This window comes from Salmo trutta, chromosome 10 (assembly GCF_901001165.1).
Source record: "Salmo trutta chromosome 10, fSalTru1.1, whole genome shotgun sequence".
NCBI classification, from domain to species: Eukaryota; Metazoa; Chordata; class Actinopteri; order Salmoniformes; family Salmonidae; genus Salmo; species Salmo trutta.
This window is the reverse complement of record NC_042966.1, coordinates 46259439-46283011: the sequence shown is the minus strand read 5'-3', so window position 1 is coordinate 46283011 and position 23573 is coordinate 46259439. Positions and strand designations below refer to the sequence as shown.

Below are 23573 nucleotides of genomic sequence, written 5' to 3'. Positions count from 1 at the left end.
TGGCACAGTGCTATATTAACCAGACCATCCCCTGGCATGACACAGTGCTATATTAACCAGACCATCCCCTGGCATGGCACAGTGCTATATTAACCAGACCATCCCCTGGCATGGCACAGTGCTATATTAACCAGACCATCCCCTGGCATGACACAGTGCTATATTAACCAGACCATCCCCTGGCACAGTGCTATATTAACCAGACCATCCCCTGGTACAGTGCTATATTAACCAGACCATCCCCTGGTACAGTGCTATATTAACCAGACCTTCCCCTGGCATGGCACAGTGCTATATTAAACAGACCATCCCCTGGCACAGTGCTAAATTAACCAGACCATCCCCTGGCATGACACAGTGCTATATTAACCAGACCATCCCCTGGCACAGTGCTATATTAACCAGACCATCCCCTGGCATGACACAGTGCTATATTAACCAGACCATCCCCTGGTACAGTGCTATATTAAACAGACCATCCCCTGGCACAGTGCTATATTAACCAGACCATCCCCTGGTACAGTGCTATATTAACCAGACCATCCCCTGGCATGACACAGTGCTATATTAACCAGACCATCCCCTGGTACAGTGCTATATTAACCAGACCTTCCCCTGGCATGGCACAGTGCTATATTAACCAGACCATCCCCTGGCATGACACAGTGCTATATTAACCAGACCATCCCTGGCACAGTGCTATATTAACCAGACCATCCCTGGCACAGTGCTATATTAACCAGACCATCCCTGGTACAGTGCTGTATTAACCAGACCATCCCTGGCACAGTGCTATATTAACCAGACCATCCCCTGGCACAGTGCTATATTAACCAGACCATCCCCTGGCATGGCACAGTGCTATATTAACCAGACCATCCCCTGGCATGACATAGTGCTATATTAACCAGACCATCCCCTGGCATGGCACAGTGCTATATTAACCAGACCATCCCATGGCACAGTGCTATATTAACCAGACCATCCCCTGGCATGACACAGTGCTATATTAACCAGACCATCCCCTGGCATGACACAGTGCTATATTAACCAGACCATCCCCTGGCACAGTGCTATATTAACCAGACCATCCCCTGGCATGACACAGTGCTATATTAACCAGACCATCCCCTGGCATGGCACAGTGCTATATTAACCAGACCATCCCTGGCACAGTGCTATATTAACCAGACCATCCCCTGGCATGACACAGTGCTATATTAACCAGACCATCCCCTGGCATGGCACAGTGCTATATTAACCAGACCATCCCCTGGCATGACACAGTGCTATATTAACACAGACCATCCCCTGGCATGGCACAGTGCTATATTAACCAGACCATCCCCTGGCATGACACAGTGCTATATTAACCAGACCATACCCTGGCACAGTGCTATATTAACCAGACCCTCCCCTGGCATGACACAGTGCTATATTAACCAGACCATCCCCTGGCACAGTGCTATATTAACCAGACCATCCCCTGGCACAGTGCTATATTAACCAGACCATCCCCTGGCACAGTGCTATATTAACCAGACCATCCCCTGGCACAGTGCTATATTAACCAGACCATCCCTTGGCACAGTGCTATATTAACCAGACCATCCCCTGGCACAGTGCTATATTAACCAGACCATCCCCTGGCATGACACAGTGCTATATTAACCAGACCATCCCCTGGCACAGTGCTATATTAACCAGACCATCCCCTGGCATGACACAGTGCTATATTAACCAGACCATCCCCTGGCATGGCACAGTGCTATATTAACCAGACCATCCCTGGCACAGTGCTATATTAACCAGACCATCCCCTGGCATGACACAGTGCTATATTAACCAGACCATCCCCTGGCATGACACAGTGCTATATTAACACAGACCATCTCCTGGCATGGCACAGTGCTATATTAACCAGACCATCCCCTGGCATGACCCAGTGCTATATTAACCAGACCATCCCCTGGCACAGTGCTATATTAACCAGACCCTCCCCTGGCATGACACAGTGCTATATTAACCAGGCCATCTCCTGACACAGTGCTATATTAACCAGACCATCCCCTGGCATGACACAGTGCTATATTAACCAGACCATCCCCTGGCATGGCACAGTGCTATATTAACCAGACCATCCCATGGCACAGTGCTATATTAACCAGACCATCCCCTGGCATGACACAGTGCTATATTAACCAGACCATCCCCTGGCACAGTGCTATATTAACCAGACCATCCCCTGGCATGACACAGTGCTATATTAACCAGACCATCCCCTGGCATGGCACAGTGCTATATTAACCAGACCATCCCATGGCACAGTGCTATATTAACCAGACCATCCCCTGGCATGACACAGTGCTATATTAACCAGACCATCCCCTGGCACAGTGCTATATTAACCAGACCATCCCCTGGCATGACACAGTGCTATATTAACCAGACCATCCCCTGGCATGGCACAGTGCTATATTAACCAGACCATCCCCTGGCACAATGCTATAAGAGCACACTACCCCTATGTCATTAGAGAGGGTATTGGCCCAGGGTGGAAACTCAGAATATTAGACATTGAGGAAATGAACACACCTAGGTCCCACAACTGCACTGCTACTCCATCATTGAGAGGGATACATTCACAGAGATGGAGAGAGACATGGTGGAGCTCAGAGAGATGGGGAGAGACATGGTGGAGCTCAGAGAGATGGAGAGAGACGTGGTGGAGCTCAGAGAGATGGAGAAAGACGTGGTGGAGCTCAGAGAGCTGGAGAGAGACATGGTGGAGCTCAGAGAGCTGGAGAGAGACGTGGTGGAGCTCAGAGAGCTGGAGAGAGACGTGGTGGAGCTCAGAGAGCTGGAGAGAGACGTGGTGGAGCTCAGAGAGCTGGAGAGAGACGTGGTGGAGCTCAGAGAGCTGGAGAGAGACGTGGTGGAGCTCAGAGAGCTGGAGAGAGACGTGGTGGAGCTCAGAGAGCTGGAGAGAGACGTGGTGGAGCTCAGAGAGCTGGAGAGAGACGTGGTGGAGCTCAGAGAGCTGGAGAGAGACGTGGTGGAGCTCAGAGAGCTGGAGAGAGACATGGTGGAGCTCAGACAGCTAGTCCACACAATACAGACAGAACAAACCCACAAAACAGACCAGCACAACAACACCACCCCCAACAACACCCGGAGGGCAGAAAGTGGAGATGGACGGCTGTCTGAGAGAGCTGGCTGCTTTACGGACTGAGGTGAGAGAACTTAAAGAGGCACACATGGCACTGAAGGAGGAGGGGACAAAGCTGAGTTGTGACAGAGAGCAGGACACTCCCCCAGAGAAGCCAGCAGAACAGCCCACCTCAGACCCAGACCTCAACACCACAATGGGACAGACGACACAGTACCCACCGACCCAACAGAACAACACAGGACCCACCAACCCAACAGAACAACACAGGACCCACCGACCCAACAGAACAACACAGGACCCACCAACCCAACAGAACAACACAGGACCCAGCGACCCAACAGAACAACACAGGACCCAGCGACCCAACAGAACAACACAGGACCCACCAACCCAACAGAACAACACAGGACCCACCGACCCAACAGAACAACACAGGACCCACCCACCCAACAGAACAACACAGGACCCACCGACCCAACAGAACAACACAGGACCCACCAGGACCCAGCAACCCAACAGAACAACACAGGACCCACCAACCCAACAGAACAACACAGGACCCACCAACCCAACAGAACAACACAGGACCCACCAACCCAACAGAACAACACAGGACCCAGCAACCCAACAGAACAACGCAGGACCCACCAACCCAACAGAACAACACAGGACCCACCAACCCAACAGAACAACACAGGACCCACCAACCCAACAGAACAACACAGGACCCACCAACCCAACAGAACAACACAGGACCCACCAACCCAACAGAACAACACAGGACCCACCGACCCAACAGAACAACACAGGACCCACCAACCCAACCACCCTCCTAACAGCCCCCATATCAGCTCACCTGATAGCTCTCTTGACAACCCCCCCACACACAAAAGCCAGAGATTGTGCTCAAATGGCAAATACATTCAAGAGGATACACTTTTTCACAAACACAAAGTGGCTAAACTCTGGTGCCCAAACACTAGGCATGCCCTGAAGCTGACTAGGGTCCCCCAGACACATCATAATTCACATGGGTACAAATGACCTGAGGGCCCAGCAGGAAAGGGTGGCCACAGCACTCAAGGGAGTGATTGAAAAATCTTCTTCCACTTTCCCCAACACACAAGTGGTTATCTCCACCCTGCTACCACGAAAAGATTTTCACCCTGCCACCATACAGCAGGTGAATGCAAGCTTTTCCCGGGACTGTGCCTCAAAACCTAATGTCTACCTGGCCCACCACTCTACCCTCGACTTGAACAGCCTTTACAACCAAGTCCACCTCCACAAGGCAGCAATCCCAAAATTTGCCAGGACCCTGAAGGACGTCACCATCAACCGTAGCCCCAGCACCTCACAGAGGAGCAACAGAGCAACGGACACCCCGCCCAGACTAGCGAGACACCCTCCCAGACCTGCAAGACGCCCTCCTGAAGGACCTGCACCGAGACAACCCACCCAAAACACAGCATCATGAGCCACACCCAAACCAGCTAAGACCACCCCAAACAAACGCTGACCACACAATATATAACACGGAAGCATGCATGAGAGCACCAGCTGTTCTGGATGACTGTGTGATAACGCTCTCGGTAGCCGATGTGAACAAAACCTTTAATCAGGTCAACATTCACAAAGCCGCTGGGCCAGACGGACTACAAGGACGTGTACTCAAAGCATGCGCGAACCAACTGTCAAGTGTCTTCACTGATATGTTCAACCTCTCCCTGCCCAAATCTGTAATACCAACATGTTTCAATCAGACCACCATAGTCCCTGTATCCAAGGAAGCGAAGGTAACCTGCCTAAATGATTAGTACCCTCAGGAGACTGAAAAGATTTGGCATGGGTCCCCAGATTCTCAAAATGTTCTACAGCTGCACCATCGAGAGCATCCTGACCGGCTGCATCACTGCCTGGTATGGCAACTGCTCGGTATCCGACTGTAAGGTGCTACAGAGGGTAGGGCGTACGGCCCAGTACATCACTGGGGCCAAGCTTCCTGCCATCCAGGACCTATATAAGTGGTACCAGAGCTCCAAGTCTAGGACCAAAAGGCTTCTAAACAGCTTCTACCCCCAAGTCATAAGACTGCTGAACAATTAATCAAATTGCCACCGGACTGTTTACATTGCCCCCCCCTTTTGTACACTGCTGCTACTCGCTGTTTATTATCTATGCATAGTCACTTCACCCCACCTACATGTACAAATTACCTCAACTAACCTGTACCCCCGCACATTGACTCTGTACCAGTACCCCCTGTATATAGCCTCCACACTGACTCAGTACCGGTGCCCCCTGTATAGTCTCCACATTGACTCTGTACCGGTACCCCCTGTATATAGCCTCCACACTGACTCTGAGAAACTCCACACTAACTTTGAGAAACTAACAAGGTTAGCTAGCCAGCTGTATTCGTTCATTCGCGCCGTTTTCCAAACGGCGTCCAACACCACAACACCACAGCCACTGCTAGCTAGCCAACTTTACCAACTAGCAGTACTGTAGAAACTAAATACATTACAACGGAACGATTTGATTAGTGTAATGTTAGCTAGCTACATAGTTGTCTATGTATCAAAGATAAAAGATAAAGGTAAACGCAGCCACTGCTAGCTAGCCAACTCTACCAGCTAGCAGTACTGTACCATTTTTAGTCAATAAGATTTTTGCAATGTAAGCTTAACTTTCTGAACTTTCGAGTTGTGTAGTCCACTTGTGAAGCTAGCAGGACTGACTTTGTGTTAGCTAGCCAACGTTTAATTACTTCTGCATTATGAAAGGAACTAGACACGGACACGAATGATCCATTGGTAGTTTGTTGTAACCAAGTATTGGTGCTAACCGTGTGTTATTGGATTCTAACATGCTAGTTAGCTACGGCGTCATAGGATACGGTGCACTGGGTGGGTTTCACAGAAGAATACTGTACCAAGTTATCTAGCTGAATAAACTAAGTTTGAGCCTATTCCTGGAAACATTGAACCACTGTAGTTTACATCATTTATCATTTCTAAAGAGGAATTTGGAAAAGTTATATTTGAGCGTTTCAGTGAATGGTTAGTGAGGAAGGCCCTGCTCTCTCGAATTCCCAGTTGTTTAGTTAATTTTCATTCCAATCTCCTTTGCATTAGCGTAGCCTCTCCTGCAGCCTGTCAACTATGTGTCTGTCTATGCCTGTTCTCTCCTCTCTGCACAGGCCACACAAACGCTTCACACCACATGGCCGCTGCCACTCTAACCTGGTGGTCCCAGCGCGCACGACCCACGTGGAGTTCCAGGTCTCCGGCAGCCTCTGGAACTGCCGATCTGCGACCAACAAGGCAGAGTTCATCTCAGCCTATGCTACCCTCCAGTCCCTCGACTTCTTGGCGCTGACGGAAACATGGATTACCACAGAAAACACTGCTACTCCTACTGCTCTCTCCTCGTCTGACCACGTGTTCTCGCATACCCCGAGAGCATCTGGTCAGCGGGGTGGTGGCACTGGAATCCTCATCTCTCCCAAGTGGACATTCTCTCTTTCTCCCCTGACCCATCTGTCTATCTCCTCCTTTGAATTCCATGCTGTCACAGTCACTAGCCCATTCAAGCTTAACATCCTTATCATTTATCGCCCTCCAGGTTCCCTTGGAGAGTTCATCAATGAGCTTGACACCTTGATAAGTTCCTTTCCTGAGGATGGCTCACCCCTCACAATTCTGGGTGACTTTAACCTCCCTACGTCTACCTTTGACTCATTTCTCTCTGCCTCCTTCTTTCCACTCCTCTCCTCTTTGACCTCACCCTCTCACCGTCCCCCCGTACTCACAAGGCAGGCAATACGCTTGACCTCATGCTGTTCTTCTACTAATCTCACTGCAACTCCCCTCCAAGTCTCCGACCACTACCTTGTATCCTTTCCCTCTCGCTCTCCTCCAACACTACTCACTCTGCCCCTACTCAGATGGTATTGCGCTGTCGCAACCTTCGCTCTCTCTCTCCTGCTACTCTCTCCTCTTCCATCCTATCATCTCTTCCCTCTGCTCAATCCTTCTCCAACCAATCTCCTGATTCTGCCTCCTCAACCCTCCTCTCCTCCCTTTCTGCATCCTTTGACTCTCTATGTCCCCTATCCTCCCGGTCGGCTCGGTCCTCCCCTCCTGCTCCGTGGCTTGACGACTCATTGCGAGCTCACAGAACAGGGCTCCGGGCAGCCAAGTGGAAATGGAGGAAAACTAGCCTCCCTGCGGACCTGGCATCTTTTCACTCCCTCCTCTCCACATTTTCTTCCTCTGTTTCTGCTGCTAAAGCCACTTTATACCACTCCAAATTCCAAGCATCTGCCTCTAACCCTAGGAAGCTCTTTGCCACCTTCTCCTCCCTCCTGAATCCTCCTCCCCCCCTCCTCCCTCTCTGCGGATGACTTTGTCAACCATTTTGAAAAGAACGTTGACGACATCCGATCCTCGTTTGTTAAGTCAAACGACACCGCTGGTCCTGCTCACATTGCCCTACCCTGTGCTTTGACCTCTTTCTCCCCTCTCTCTCCAGATGAAATCTTGCGACTTGTGACGGCCGGCCGCCCAACAACCTGCCCGCTTGACCCTATCCCCTCCTCTCTTCTCCAGACCATTTCCGGAGACCTTCTCCCTTACCTCACCTCGCTCATCAACTCATCCTTGACCGCTGGCTACGTCCCTTCCATCTTTAAGAGAGCGAGAGTTGCACCCCTTCTCAAAAAACCTACACTCGATCCCTCCGATGTCAACAACTAGACAGGTATCCCTTCTTTCTTTTCTCTCCAAAACTCTTGAGCGTGCCGTCCTTGGCCAGCTCTCTTGCTATCTCTCTCAGAATGACCTTCTTGATCCAAATCAGTCAGGATTCAAGACTGGTCATTCAACTGAGACTGCTCTTCTCTGTGTCACGGAGGCTCTCCGCACTGCTAAAGCTAACTCTCTCTCCTCTGCTCTCATCCATCTAGACTTATCTGCTGCCTTTGATACTGTGAACCATCAGATCCTCCTCTCCACACTCTCCGAGTTGGGCATCTCCGACGTGGCTCACTCTTGGATTGCGTCCTACCTGACAGGTCGCTCCTACCAGGTGGCGTGGCAAGAATCCGTCTCCGCACCACGTGCTCTCACCACTGGTGTCCCCCAGGGCTCAGTTCTAGGCCCTCTCCTATTCTCGCTATACACCAAGTCACTTGGCTCTGTCATATCCTCACATGGTCTCTCCTATCATTGCTACGCAGACGACACACAATTCATCTTCTCCTTTCCCCCTTCTGATAACCAGGTGGCGAATCGCATCTCTGCATGTCTGGCAGACATATCAGTGTGGATGACGAATCACCACCTCAAGCTGAACCTCGGCAAGATGGAGCTGCTCTTCCTCCCGGGGAAGGACTGCCCGTTCCATGATCTCGCCATCACGGTTGACAACTCCATTGTGTCCTCCTCCCAGAGTGCTAAGAGCCTTGGCGTGACCCTGGACAACACCCTGTCGTTCTCTGCTAACATCAAGGCGCTGACCCGATCCTGTAGGTTCATGCTCTACAACATTCGCAGAGTACGACCCTGCCTCACATAGGAAGCGGCACAGGTCCTAATCCAGGCACTTGTCATCTCCCGTCTGGATTACTGCAACTCGCTGTTGGCGGGGCTCCCTGCCTGTGCCATTAAACCCCTACAACTCATCCAGAAAGCCGCAGCCCGTCTGGTGTTCAACCTTCCCAAGTTCTCTCACGTCACCCCGCTCCTCCGCACACTCCACTGGCTTCCAGTTGAAGCTCGCATCTGCTACAAGACCATGGTGCTTGCCTACGGAGCTGTGAGGGGAACGGCACCTCCGTACCTTCAGGCTCTGATCAGTCCCTACACCCAAAGAAGGGCACTGCGTTTATCCACCTCTGGCCTGCTCGCCTCCCTACCTCTGCGGAAGCACAGTTCCCCCTCAGCCCAGTCAAAACTGTTCTCTGCTCTGGCACCCCAATGGTGGAACAAGCTCCCTCACGATGCCAGGACAGCGGAGTCAATCACCACCTTCCGGAGACACCTGAAACCCCACCTCTTTAAGGAATACCTGGGATAGGATTAAGTAATCCTTCTAACCCTCCCCCCCTACCCTCCCCCAAAAAAGATATAGATGTACTATTGTAAAGTGGTTGTTCCACTGGATATCATAAGGTGAATGCACCAATTTGTAAGTCGCTCTGGATAAGAGCGTCCGCTAAATGACGTAAATGTAAATGTCAGATCAGGGTTATAGAGGAGAACATGTTGACAATGAGGTCAGATCAGGGTTATAGAGGAGAACATGTTGACAATGAGGTCAGATCAGGGTTATAGAGGAGAACATGTTGACAATGAGGTCAGATCAGGGTTAAATTGAAGGTTAAATCAAATTATATTTGTCACATGCGCCGAATACGTGTAGACTTTACCGTGAAATGCTTACTGACAAGCCCTTAACCAACAGTGCAGTTCAAGAAGAAGAAAATATTTTAAATAAAATAAAATAAAAGTAATAATAAAAGTAACACAATAACAATAATGAGGCTATATACAGGGGGCACCGGTACCGAGTCAGAGTGCAGGGGTACAGGCTAGTTGAGGTAATCTGTACATGTAGGTAGGGGCGAAGTGACTATGCATTGCTAACAAACAAACAGCGAGTGTACAAAAGGGGGGGGTCAATGTAAATCGTCTGGTGGCGATTTAATGAATTGTTCAGCAGTCTTATGGCTTGGGGGTAGAAGCTGTTGAGGAGCCTTTTGGTCCTAGACTTGGCGCTCCGGTGCCGCTTGCCGTGCGGTAGCAGAGAAAACAGTCAATAACTGGGGTCTCTGACAATTTTATGGGCTTTCCCCTGACACCACCTATTATATAAGTCCTGGATGGCATGAAGCTTGGCCTCAGTGATGTATTGGGTCAGATGCATTCGGGTCAGATGCATTCGCACTACCCTCTGTAGCGCCTTGTGGTCAGATGCTGAGCAGTTGCCATACCAGGCGGTGATACACCTTGTCCAGATGCTCTCGATGGTGCAGCTGTAGAATCTTTTGAGGATCTGGGGACCCATGCCAAATCTTTTCAGTCTCCTGAGGGGAAAAGGTTTTGTCGTGCCCTCTTCACGACTGTCTTGGTATGTTTGACCCATGATAGCTCGTTGGTGATGTGGACACCAAGGAACTTGAAACTCTCGACCAACTCCACTACAGCCCTGTCGATGTTAATGTTGGCGTGTTCGGCCTGCCTTTTCCTGTAGTCCACGATCAGCTCCTTAGTCTTGCTCACATTGAGGGAGAGGTTGTTGTCCTGGCACCACACTGCCAGTTCTCTGACCTCCTCCCTATAGGCCGTCTCATCGTTGTCGGTGATCAGGCCTACCACTGTTGTGTCATCAGCAAACTTAATGATGGTGTTGGAGTCGTGTTTGGTCATGCAGTCGTGGGTGAACAGGGAATACAGGAGGGGACTAAGTACAAACCCCTGAGGGGCCCCAGTGTTAAGGGTCAGCGTGGCAGATGTTGTTGCCTACTCTTACCACCTTGGGGCGGCCCGTCAGGAAGTCCAGGATCCAGTTGCAGAGGGAGGAGTTTAGTCCCAGAGTCTTTAGCTTAGTGATGAGCTTCGTGGGCACTATGGTGTTGAACAATGAGCTCTAGTCAATGAACAGCATTCTCACATAGGTGTTCCTTTTGTCCAGCTGGGAAAGGGCAGTGTGGAGTGCGATTGAGATTGCGTCATCTGTGGATCTGTTGGGGCGGTATGCGAATTGGAGTGGGTCTAGGGTGTCCGGGAGGATGCTGTTGATGTGAGCCCTGACCAGCCTTCATGGCTACCGACTTGAGTGCCACGGGGTGGTAATCATTTTGGCAGGTTACCTTCGCTTCCTTGGATACAGGGACTATGGTGGTCTGCTTGAAACATGTAGGTATTACAGACTTGGTCAGGGAGAGCTTGAAAATGGTCCGCGCATGCTTTCAGTACACGTCCTGGTAATCCATCTGGCCCAGTGGCATTGTGAATGTTGACCTGTTTAAAGATTTTGTTCACATCGGCTACCAAGAGCGTTATCACACAGTCATCCAGAACAGCTGTTGCTCTCGTGCATGCATCAGTGTTGATTGCCTCGAAGTGAGCATGAAAGGCATTTAGCTCATCTGGTAGGCTCGCGTCACTGGGCAGTTCGCGTCTGGGTTTCCCTTTGTAGTCCGTAATAGTTTTTGAGCCCTGCCACATCCGACAAGCGTCAGATCAGGTGTAGTAGGATTTAATCTTAATCCTGTATTGACGCTTTGCTTGTTTGATGGTTCGTCTTGAGGGCATAGCGGGATTTCTTATAAGCATCCGGATTAGTCTCCCGCTCCTTGAAAGCGGCAGCTCTAGCCTTTAGCTCAATGCGGATGTTGCCTGTAATCCATGGCTTCTGGTTGGGGTATGTATGTACAGTCACTGTGGGGACGATGTCATCGATGCACTTATTGATGAAGCCGATGACTGAGGTGGTGTACTCCTCAATGCCATTGGATGAATCCAGGAACATATTCCAGTCTGTGCAGCAAAACAGTCCTGTAGTGTAGCATCCGTGTCATCTGACCACTTCCGTATTGAGCGAGTCACTGGTACTTCCTGCTTTAGTTTTTGCTTGTACGCAAGAATCAGGAGGATAGAATTATGGTCAGATTTGCCAAATGGAGGGTGGGGGAGAGCTTTGGTAAAATTTGGTAAAACTGATTTAAGTTTGCCTGCATTAAAGTCCCTGGCCACCAGGAGCGTCGCTTCTGGGTGAGCATTTTCTTGTTTGCTTATGCCTTATACAGCTGGTTGAGTGGGTCTTAGTGCCAGCTTCGTTTTGTGGTGGTAAATGGACGGCTACGAATAATATAGATGAGAACTCACTTGGTAGATAGTGCAGTCTAAATGTTATTATAAGGTTCTCTACCTCAGGTGAGCAATACCTCGAGACTTATTTAATATTAGACATCGCGCACCAGCTGTTATTGACAAATAGACACACACACCCACCCCTCGTCTTGCTAGACGTAGCGTCTCTTCTGCCAGTGCATTGAAAATCCCGCTAGCTCTATGTTGTCCGTATCTTCGTTCAGCCATGTCTCGGTGAAACATAAGATGTTACAGTTTTTAATGTCCCGTTGGTAGGATAATTTTAATCATAGGTCATCCATTTTATTGTCCAATGATTGCCTGTTAGCGAGAAGAATGGATGGCAGTGGGAGTTTACTCTCTCGGAGGATGCCTGATCTGCGGCCCCTTTTCCGGCATCTTTTCTTCACGCAAAAGGCATGGATCTGGGCCTGTTTCAGTGAAAGCAGGATATCCTTCCCGTCGGACTCGCCGGACTTGTTATCGGAAAAAGTTCCTTCCAGTCCACATGTGAATAATCGCTTTTCTGATGTCCAGAATTTATTTTTGGTCAAATGAGACAGTAGCAGCAACATTATGTACACAATAAGTAAAAAAATAAGTTACACAGAACGCAAAAAAAATAGCACAATTGGTTGGGAAAATATAAAAACGTCAGCCATGTTCTTCGGTGCCATCTTTAGGTCATGTTTACACTGAGGTCAGATCAGGGTTCAAACCACCTCAATGCCACAATAAGACAAGCCTGCTGGTCTGATGCATTAGCTTTAGAATAATTTTTAACATTAGCTTTAGAATAATTTTTATCATTAGCTTTAGAATAATCTTTATCGTTAGAATAATATTTATCATTAGCTTTAGAATAATATTTATCATTAGCTTTAAAATAATATTTATCATTAGCTTTAGAATAATCTTTATCGTTAAAATAATATTTATCATTAGCTTTAGAATAATATTTATCAATAGCTTTAAAATAAAATGTATCATTAGCTTTAGAATAATATTTATCAATAGCTTTAAAATAATATTGATCTTTATCGTTAGCTTTAGAATAATGTTTAGCTTTAGCATACAGTAGAGTAGAGTGAAAGAGAATTCGTGCCTACCTCCGGGAGAACATCCTCCATGCAGAATAAAAACTCTTCCAATTTCTGCAACAAAAGGTAAACATTTTGTTGAAGCAACAATCATAACAACCTCATGAATTATTGAAAACATAATGATGCTTTGTATGTGTATGTGTGTGTGTGTGTGTGTGTGTGTAACTGCATCCAAAATTACCTGATTCACACACACACACACGCACACATTAAAATACATTAAAACATGAATGACCTTCTGGTTCTGTACGTGTTCAGTCTGTCTACAGTACTGTAGTTGTGGTTCTGTACGTGTTCAGTCAGACTACCTCTACCTACATGTATAGACAGACTACCTCTACCTACATGTATAGACAGACTACCTCTACCTACATGTATAGACAGACTACCTCTACCTACATGTATAGACAGACTACCTCTACCCACATGTATAGACTACCTCTACCCACATGTATAGACAGACTACCTCTACCTACATGTAAAGACAGACTACCTCTACCTACATGTATAGACAGACTACCTCTACCTACATGTATAGACAGACTACCTCTACCTACATGTATAGACAGACTACCTCTACCCACATGTATAGACAGACTACCTCTACCTACATGTATAGACAGACTACCTCTACCTACATGTATAGACAGACTACCTCTACCTACATGTATAGACAGACTACCTCAACTTACATGTATAGACAGACTACCTCTACCTACATGTATAGACAGACTACCTCTACCCACATGTATAGACAGACTACCTCTACCTACATGTATAGACAGACTACCTCTACCAACATGTATAGACAGACTACCTCTACCTACATGTATAGACAGACTACCTCTACCTACATGTATAGACAGACTACCTCTACCTACATGTATAGACAGACTACCTCTACCTACATGTATAGACTACCTCTACCCACATGTATAGACAGACTACCTCTACCTACATGTATAGACAGACTACCTCTACCCACATGTATAGACAGACTACCTCTACCCACATGTATAAACAGACTACCTCTACCTACATGTATAGACAGACTACCTCTACCTACATGTATAGACAGACTACCTCTACCTACATGTATAGACAGACTACCTCTACCTACATGTATAGACAGACTACCTCTACCTACATGTATAGACAGACTACCTCTACCTACATGTATAGACAGACTACCTCTACCCACATGTATAGACAGACTACCTCTACCTACATGTATAGACAGACTACCTCTACCTACATGTATAGACAGACTACCTCTACCTACATGTATAGACAGACTACCTCTACCTACATGTATAGACAGACTACCTCTACCTACATGTATAGACAGACTACCTCAACTTACATGTATAGACAGACTACCTCTACCTACATGTATAGACAGACTACCTCAACTTACATGTATAGACAGACTACCTCTACCTACATGTATAGACAGACTACCTCTACCTACATGTATAGACAGACTACCTCTACCCACATGTATAAACAGACTACCTCTACCTACATGTATAGACAGACTAACGTCTACCTACATGTATAGACAGACTACCTCTTTGTCTCTGTCTTTAGAAGAGCTGTAGATATTCGCTGTTAGTGGTTTGACAGGGTTTGGTCGGGAGAAGAGAAAGGTGGAATACAAGGCAGAGAGACAAGAGAGGGAGGGAAGATGGATGTCCTTGTCTCACCTTCATTGTCCTGAATAGAGGTTAGGAGGACAGGCCAGGCTGCAGGAAAAGAAAGGACAAACAGCAGAGAGAGAGAGATAAAGAGAGAGACAGAGACAGAGAGAGAGATAAAGAGAGAGACAGAGCCAGAGAGAGAGAGAGACAGAGAGAGAGCCAGAGAGAGAGATAGAGAGAGAGACAGACAGAGAGATAGAGAGGTTATGAGCAGATGAACTCCCACATTTTTCAGTATGTTTTTACAAACATATAGATTTACACAGGATACTACCCTCTACAACACTATGTCACGAGGACATATACAGGATACTACCCTCCACAACACTATGTCACCAGGACATATACAGGATACTACCCTCTACAACACTATGTCACCAGGACATATACAGGATACTACCCTCCACAACACTATGTCACCAGGACATATACAGGATACTACCCTCCACAACACTATGTCACCAGGACATATACAGGATACTACCCTCTACAACACTATGTCACGAGGACATATACAGGATACTACCCTCCACAACACTATGTCACCAGGACATATACAGGATACTACCCTCTACAACACTATGTCACGAGGACATATACAGGATACTACCCTCCACAACACTATGTCACCAGGACATATACAGGATACTACCCTCCACAACACTATGTCACCAGGACATATACAGGATACTACCCTCTACAACACTATGTCACGAGGACATATACAGGATACTACCCTCCACAACACTATGTCACCAGGACATATACAGGATACTACCCTCCACAACACTATGTCACCAGGACATATACAGGATACTACCCTCTACAACACTATGTCACCAGGACATATACAGGATACTACCCTCTACAACACTATGTCACCAGGACATATACAGGATACTACCCTCTACAACACTATGTCACCAGGACATATACAGGATACTACCCTCTACAACACTATGTCACCAGGACATATACAGGATACTACCCTCTACAACACTATGTCACCAGGACATATACAGGATACTACCCTCCACAACACTATGTCACCAGGACATATACAGGATACTACCCTCTACAACACTATGTCCCCAGGACATATACAGGATACTACCCTCCACAACACTATGTCACCAGGACATATACAGGATACTACCCTCTACAACACTATGTCATCAGGACATATACAGGATACTACCCTCCACAACACTATGTCACCAGGACATATACAGGATACAACCCTCTACAACACTATGTCACCAGGACATATACAGGATACTACCCTTCACTATGTCACCAGGACATATACAGGATACTACCCTCTACAACACTATGTCACCAGGACATATACAGGATACTACCCTCTACAACACTATGTCACCAGGACATATACAGGATACTACCCTCCACAACACTATGTCACCAGGACATATACAGGATATTACCCTCCACAACACTATGTCACCAGGACATATACAGGATATTACCCTCTACAACACTATGTCACCAGGGCATATACAGGATACTACCCTCCACAACACAATGTCACCAGGACGTATACAGGATACTACCCTCTACAACACTATGTCACCAGGACATATACAGGATACTACCCTCCACAACACTATGTCACCAGGACATATACAGGATACTACCCTCTACAACACTATGTCAATTTAATATTTATTTAATATATTTAAAATCTTTTCCAAATAAACTAAAGTAAAAAATTATAAAAAGTAGCACAATAATATAACAATAATGAGGTTAAATACAGGGGGTACCGGTACCGAGTCAATGTGCGGGGGTACAGGTTAGTTGAGGTAATTTGTACATGTAGGTAGGGGTGAAGTGACTATGCATAGATAATAAACAGAGAGTAGCAGCAGTGGACAAAACAAATGGGGTGGGGGGGTCAATGTAAATAGTCTGGTGGCCATTTGATTAATTGTTCAGCAGTCTAATGGCTTGAGGGTTGAAGCTGTTAAGGAGACTTTTGGTCCTAGACTTGGCACTCTGGTACCGCTTGCCGTGCGGTAGCAAAGAAAACAGTCTATGACTTGGGTGACTGGAGTCTCTGACAATTTTTGGGGCTTTCCTCTGACATCGCCTAGTATATAGGTCCTGGATGACAGGAAGCTTATAAGGACTGAATGCTAAGTTAAGGCTACCAAGCTTGCTAGGACAGAACAGATACAACTTCAATTAGCACTGAGGTGTGACCTGAGAGGTGTCAAAGCCCTTGACAACAATGACAGGAGAATCAAACATGCTACCCCTCCCAATGCAGAGGCCTTTGAAGCCCCCTCCCTCTGTTCAGAGGTCATTACAATACAGTACCACCTGGATGTAAAAAAATATAAGGCATGAAAAGAGTACAAAATAAGCTCCTTATATAAAATCAAGAGACACTTTTTGCTGACTAATATAAAAATGGGAACATAAGCAACTTAATCTTCCACACAGACCATCCCCTGGCATGGCACAGTGCTATATTAATACACTACCCCTCTGTTAACTTCTTTGGGATAGGGGGCGGTACTTTGACGTCCGGATGAAAAGCGTGCCCAAAGTAAACTGCCTGTTACTCAGGCCCAGAAGCTAGGATATGCATATAATTGGTAGATTTGGATAGAAAACACTCTAACGTTTCTACAACTGTTAAAATAATGTCTGTGAGTATAACAGAACTGAAATGGCAGGCGAAACCCCGAGGACAAACCATCCCCCCCAAAAAAATAATCACCCTACCACTGAATTCAATGGCTGGCACTTTTATAATAGGGCGAAATCGTGCCGAATACAGTTCCTAGGGCTTCCACTAGATGTCAACAGTCTTTAGAAAGAGTTTCAGGCTGTTTTTTGGAAAAATGAGCCAGAAATTGTAGTTTTTCTAGATGGCTCCCATTTTGGCTGTAGTGTTTCCAAGCGTGTAAATGAGAGCGTGTTCTTCGGTATTTTTCTCCGGTAAAGACAGTAACGATTCTCCGTCTTAAATTTTATCGTTTATTTGCGTATTAGGGTACCTATTGTTTGATTATAAACGTTGCTTGACTTGTTTGGATAAGTTTATTGGTAACGTTTGGGATTCATTTTGTATGCATTTTGAAGGAGGGAAACCGTGTGGATTATTGACTGAAGCGCGCCAGCTAAACTGAGTTTTTATGGATATAAAGAAGGACATTATCCAACAAAAGGACAATTTGTAATGTAACTGGGACCTTTTGGAGTGCCAACAGAAGAAGATCTTCAAAGGTAAGGCATATATTATATCGCTATTTCTGACTTTCGTGTCGCAACTCCCTGGTTGAAAATGATTTGTTATGCATTTGTGTGCTGGGCGCTGTCCTCAGATAATCGCATAGTTTGCTTTCGCCGTAAAGCCTTTTTGAAATCTGACACGGCGGCTGGATTAACAACAAGTTAAGCTTTATGTTGATGTATTGCACTTGTGATTTCATGAAAGTGTAATATTTATAGTAATTTAATTTGAATTTGGCGCTCTGCAATTTCACCGGAAATTGTCGAAATGGGACGGTAGCGTCCCACTAATCCTCAAGAAGTTAAGAGGGTGGGGGGGTGGGGGGGGGGGTGTTAGCGATGAGTGGAATCTCAGGATACTAGACAACGAGGACTTTGAGTCAGCCAATGTGAACGTATACAAATCTGGAACAGTAATGGTACAATTCCCCAAACAGTTTTAGCTCAGCAAAGAGATAGCTCAGCAGGAAAGATAACCCCACCCCGAGTGGGTCAGACCAGACGTCTTCATTACACAACCCCACAGACGAGCAACCCCAAGCAGAAATTCAACCTCCCAGCACAGAGTACTACTCCCTCATTGAAATGAAGGATAAATTCACCCAGCTGGAGGTAAGGCAGGTGGAGCTGGAACAGCAGGTGATTACACTCCAGTCAGGACAGACCCAGACAACAGTCCAGCACAACAACACCCCTTTAACCAGACCCAGACAACAGTCCAGCACAACAACACCCCCTTAACCAGACAACAGTCCAGCACAACAACACCCCCTTAACCAGACCCAGACAACAGTCCAGCACAACAACACCCCCTTAACCAGACCTGGAGTGCTGGAGGTGGAGAGAGACATATCTGGACTGTGGTGAGACAACATCAACAGGAGAAAGAGCAGGAGAAGAACAGAGCCATAGAGGAGAGGATCAGACTGCTGGAGGAGAGGGTGAGGGGGGATGGCGTGTGACAGAGAACGACCCACTAGAGAGGTGCCCACCCCCGCAGTGAAGCCAGCAGAACAGTCCACCCCAGAACATGACCATAGCCTCAACACCACAGCAGAACAGACCCAGACCATAGCCTCAACACCACAGCAGAACAGACCCAGACCATAGCCTCAACACCACAGCAGAACAGACCCAGACCATAGCCTCAACACCACAGCAGAACAGAACCTGACCACAGCAGAACAGACCCAGACCATAGCCTCGACACCACAGCAGAACAGTCCATCTCAGACCCAGACCATAGCCTCGACACCACAGCAGAACAGACCCAGACCATAGCCTCAACACCACAGCAGAACAGACCCAGACCATAGCCTCGACACCACAGCAGAACAGACCCAGACCATAGCCTCAACACCACAGCAGAACAGACCCAGACCATAGCCTCGACACCACAGCAGAACAGTCCATCTCAGACCCAGACCACAGCAGAACAGTCCATCTCAGACCCAGACCATAGCCTCAACACCACAGCAGAACAGACAAATGAAGAACCCCAAGCCCAGGGGCTCTCACCCCCTCTGAGGACCCCCCCCCCACACCCACTGAGGACATTAACAAGCCACAGATTGTACTCCTTATGGACTCAAACAGGAAATATAGGCAAGAAAATTTACTTTTTCCCACACACAGTGTCCAAACACCCAGCGCGCCCTAGACCTTCTGTCTGAGGACCAACTAGGTTCACCCAGCACCCTAGACCTTCTGTCTGAGGACCAACTAGGGTCACCCAGCGCCCTAGACCTTCTGTCTGAGGACCAACTAGGTTCACCCAGCCCACCCTAGACCTTCTGTCTGAGGACCAACTAGGGTCACCCAGCCACATAATAATACACACAGGCACCAATGACCTGAGAACACATCAGGAAAGGGTGGCCACAGCACTGAAGGGAGTGATTGGAAAAGCTTCTTCTACTTTCCCCAACGCACAAGTGTTTATCTCCACCCTGCTACCACGAAAAGACTTCCACCCTGCTACCATACAGCGGGTAAACGCAAGTATTTCCCGTGACTGTGCCTCAAAACCAAATGTTTACCTGGCCCACCACTCCACCCTGGACTTGAACAGCCTTTATGACCAGGTCCACCTACACCAGGCAGCAGTGCCCACCTTGGCACGAACCCTGAAGGACAGTGCCCTGAACCGCAGCCCCAATAACACACACAGAAGGCAACAGACCTGCAGAACACCGGACCTACATCCAGACCACAACACCACCAGCCACATATACACACTACCCCCCCAACCAATCAACACCACCAGCCACATTACCCCCCAAACCAATCAACACCACCAGCCACATACATACTACCCCCCCCAACCAATCAACACCACCAGCCACATACACACTACCCACCCCAACCAATCAACACCACCAGCCACATACACACTACCCACCCCAACCAATCAACACCACCAGCCACATACACACTACCCACCCCAACCAATCAACAACACCAGCCACATACACACTACCCCCCCAACCAATCAACACCACCAGCTACATACACACTACCCCCCCAACCAATCAACACCACCAGCCACATACACACTACCCCCCAACCAATCAACACCACCAGCTACATACACACTACCCCCCCAACCAATCAACACCACCAGCTACATACACACTACCCCCCAACCAATCAACACCACCAGCCACATACACACTACCCCCCCAACCAATCAACACCACCAGCCACATCCACACTACCCCCCCCAACCAATCAACACCACCAGCTACATACACACTACCCCCCCAACCAATCAACACCACCAGCCACATACACACTACCCCCCCAACCAATCAACACCACCAGCTACATACACACTACCCCCCCCAACCAATCAACACCACCAGCTACATACACACTACCCCCCAACCAATCAACACCACCAGCCACATACACACTACCCCCCCCAACCAATCAACACCCCCCCAACCAATCAACACCACCAGCCACATCCACACTACCCCCCCAACCAATCAACACCCCCAGCTACATACACACTACCCCCCCCAACCAATCAACACCACCAGCCACATACATACTACCCCCCCAACCAATCAACACCACCAGCCACATCCACACTACCCCCCCAACCAATCAACACCACCAGCCACATCCACACTACCCCCCCAACCAATCAGCACCACCAGCCACATACACACTACCCACCCCAACCAATCAACACCACCAGCCACATACACACTACCCCCCAACCAATCAACAACACCAGCCACATACACACTACCCACCCCAACCAATCAACACCACCAGCCACATCCACACTACCCCCCCAACCAATCAGCACCACCAGCCACATACACACTACCCACCCCAACCAATCAACACCACCAGCCACATACACACTACCCCCCCAACCAATCAACAACACCAGCCACATACACACTACCCACCCCAACCAATCAACAACACCAGCCACATACACACTACCCCCCCAACCAATCAACACCACCAGCCACATACACACTACCCACCCCAACCAATCAACAACACCAGCCACATACACACTACCCCCCCAACCAATCAACACCACCAGCTACATACACACTACCCCCCAACCAATCAACACCACCAGCTACATACACACTACCCCCCAACCAATCAACACCACCAGCCACATACACACTACCCCCCCAACCAATCAACACCCCCCCAACCAATCAACACCACCAGCCACATCCACACTACCCCCCAACCAATCAACACCACCAGCTACATACACACTACCCCCCCCAACCAATCAACACCACCAGCCACATACACACTACCCCCCCAACCAATCAACACCACCAGCTACATACACACTACCCCCCCAACCAACACCACCAGCCACCACCACACTACCAGGTGGTATAGAGGAGACGGACCCACTGGTTGTCCTCTAGGTTACAGAGAGCTGGTAGTCCCATCCACCACACTACCAGGTGGGTGGTATAGAGGAGACGGACCCACTGGTTGCCCTCTAGGTTACAGAGATGTGGTAGTCCCATCCACCACACTACCAGGTGGGTGGTATAGAGGAGATGGACCCACTGGTTGCCCTCTAGGTTACAGAGAGCTGGTAGTCCCATCCACCACACTACCAGGTGGGTGGTATAGAGGAGACGGACCCACTGGTTGTCCTCTAGGTTACAGAGAGCTGGTAGTCCCATCCACCACACTACCAGGTGGGTGGTATAGAGGAGATGGACCCACTGGTTGCCCTCTAGGTTACAGAGACCTGGTAGTCCCATCCACCACACTACCAGGTGGGTGGTATAGAGGAGACGGACCCACTGGTTGCCCTCTAGGTTACAGAGAGCTGGTAGTCCCATCCACCACACTACCAGGTGGGTGGTATAGAGGAGACGGACCCACTGGTTGCCCTCTAGGTTACAGAGAGCTGGTAGTCCCATCCACCACACTACCAGGTGGTATAGAGGAGATGGACCCACTGGTTGCCCTCTAGGTTACAGAGAGCTGGTAGTCCCATCCACCACACTACCAGGTGGGAAACAGGGAAGGAACTCAAAACAGAAACATTTTACATCTGTCTAGAAATTCAAAAGGAAATTATCTCAACAGAGAGAAATTTCCTCCTGTGTGCTACCTATATCCCCCCACTAGAATCCCCATACTTTAATGAAGACAGCTTCTCCATCCTACCTATATCCCCCCACTAGAATCCCCATACTTTAATGAAGACAGCTTCTCCATCCTACCTATATCCCCCCACTAGAATATTGTTATCCACGTCGGCACCAACGATGTTAGGATGAAACAGTCAGAGGTCACCAAGCGCAACATAGCTTCAGCATGTAAATCAGCTAGAAAGATGTGTCGGCATCGATTAATTGTCTCTGGCCCCCTCCCAGTTAGGGGGAGTGATGAGCTCTACAGCAGAGTCTCACAACTCAATCGCTGGATGAAAACTGTTTTCTGCCCCTCCCAAAAGATAGAATTTGTAGATAACTGGCCCTCTTTCTGGGATTCACCCACAAACAGGACCAAGCCTGGCCTGCTGAGGAGTGACGGACTCCATCCTAGCTGGAGGGGTGCTCTCATCTTATCTACGAACATAGACAGGGCTCTAACTCCTCTAGCTCCACAATGAAATAGGGTGCAGGCCAGGCAACAGGCTGTTAGCCAGCCTGCCAGCTTAGTGGAGTCTGCCACTAGCACAGTTAGCGTAGTCAGCTCAGCTTTCCCCATTGAGACCGTGTCTGTGCCTCGATCTAGGTTGGGCAAAATTAAAAATGGCGGTGTTCGCTTCAGTAATCTTACTAGTATAAAGACCTCCTCCATTCCTGCCATTATTGAAAGAGATTGTGATACTTCACATCTCAAAATTGGGTTACTTAATGTTAGATCCCTCACTTCCAAGGCAGTTATAGTCAATGAACTAATCACTGATCATAATCTTGATGTGATTGGCCTGACTGAAACA

The 23573-nt window shown here is 48.2% G+C and overlaps 1 protein-coding gene across 1 annotated transcript in view; it reads right to left on the bottom strand.

Moving 5' to 3' along the window:
* The window catches only part of disc1 (DISC1 scaffold protein), a 94431-nt gene that overhangs the window by 5775 nt on the left and 65083 nt on the right, over positions 1 to 23573 (bottom strand). The window contains exon 13 of the mRNA XM_029764022.1: positions 13161 to 13205. Coding sequence (XP_029619882.1) covers positions 13161 to 13205 — 45 coding nt within the window. The remainder of the gene's footprint in view (positions 1 to 13160; positions 13206 to 23573) is intronic.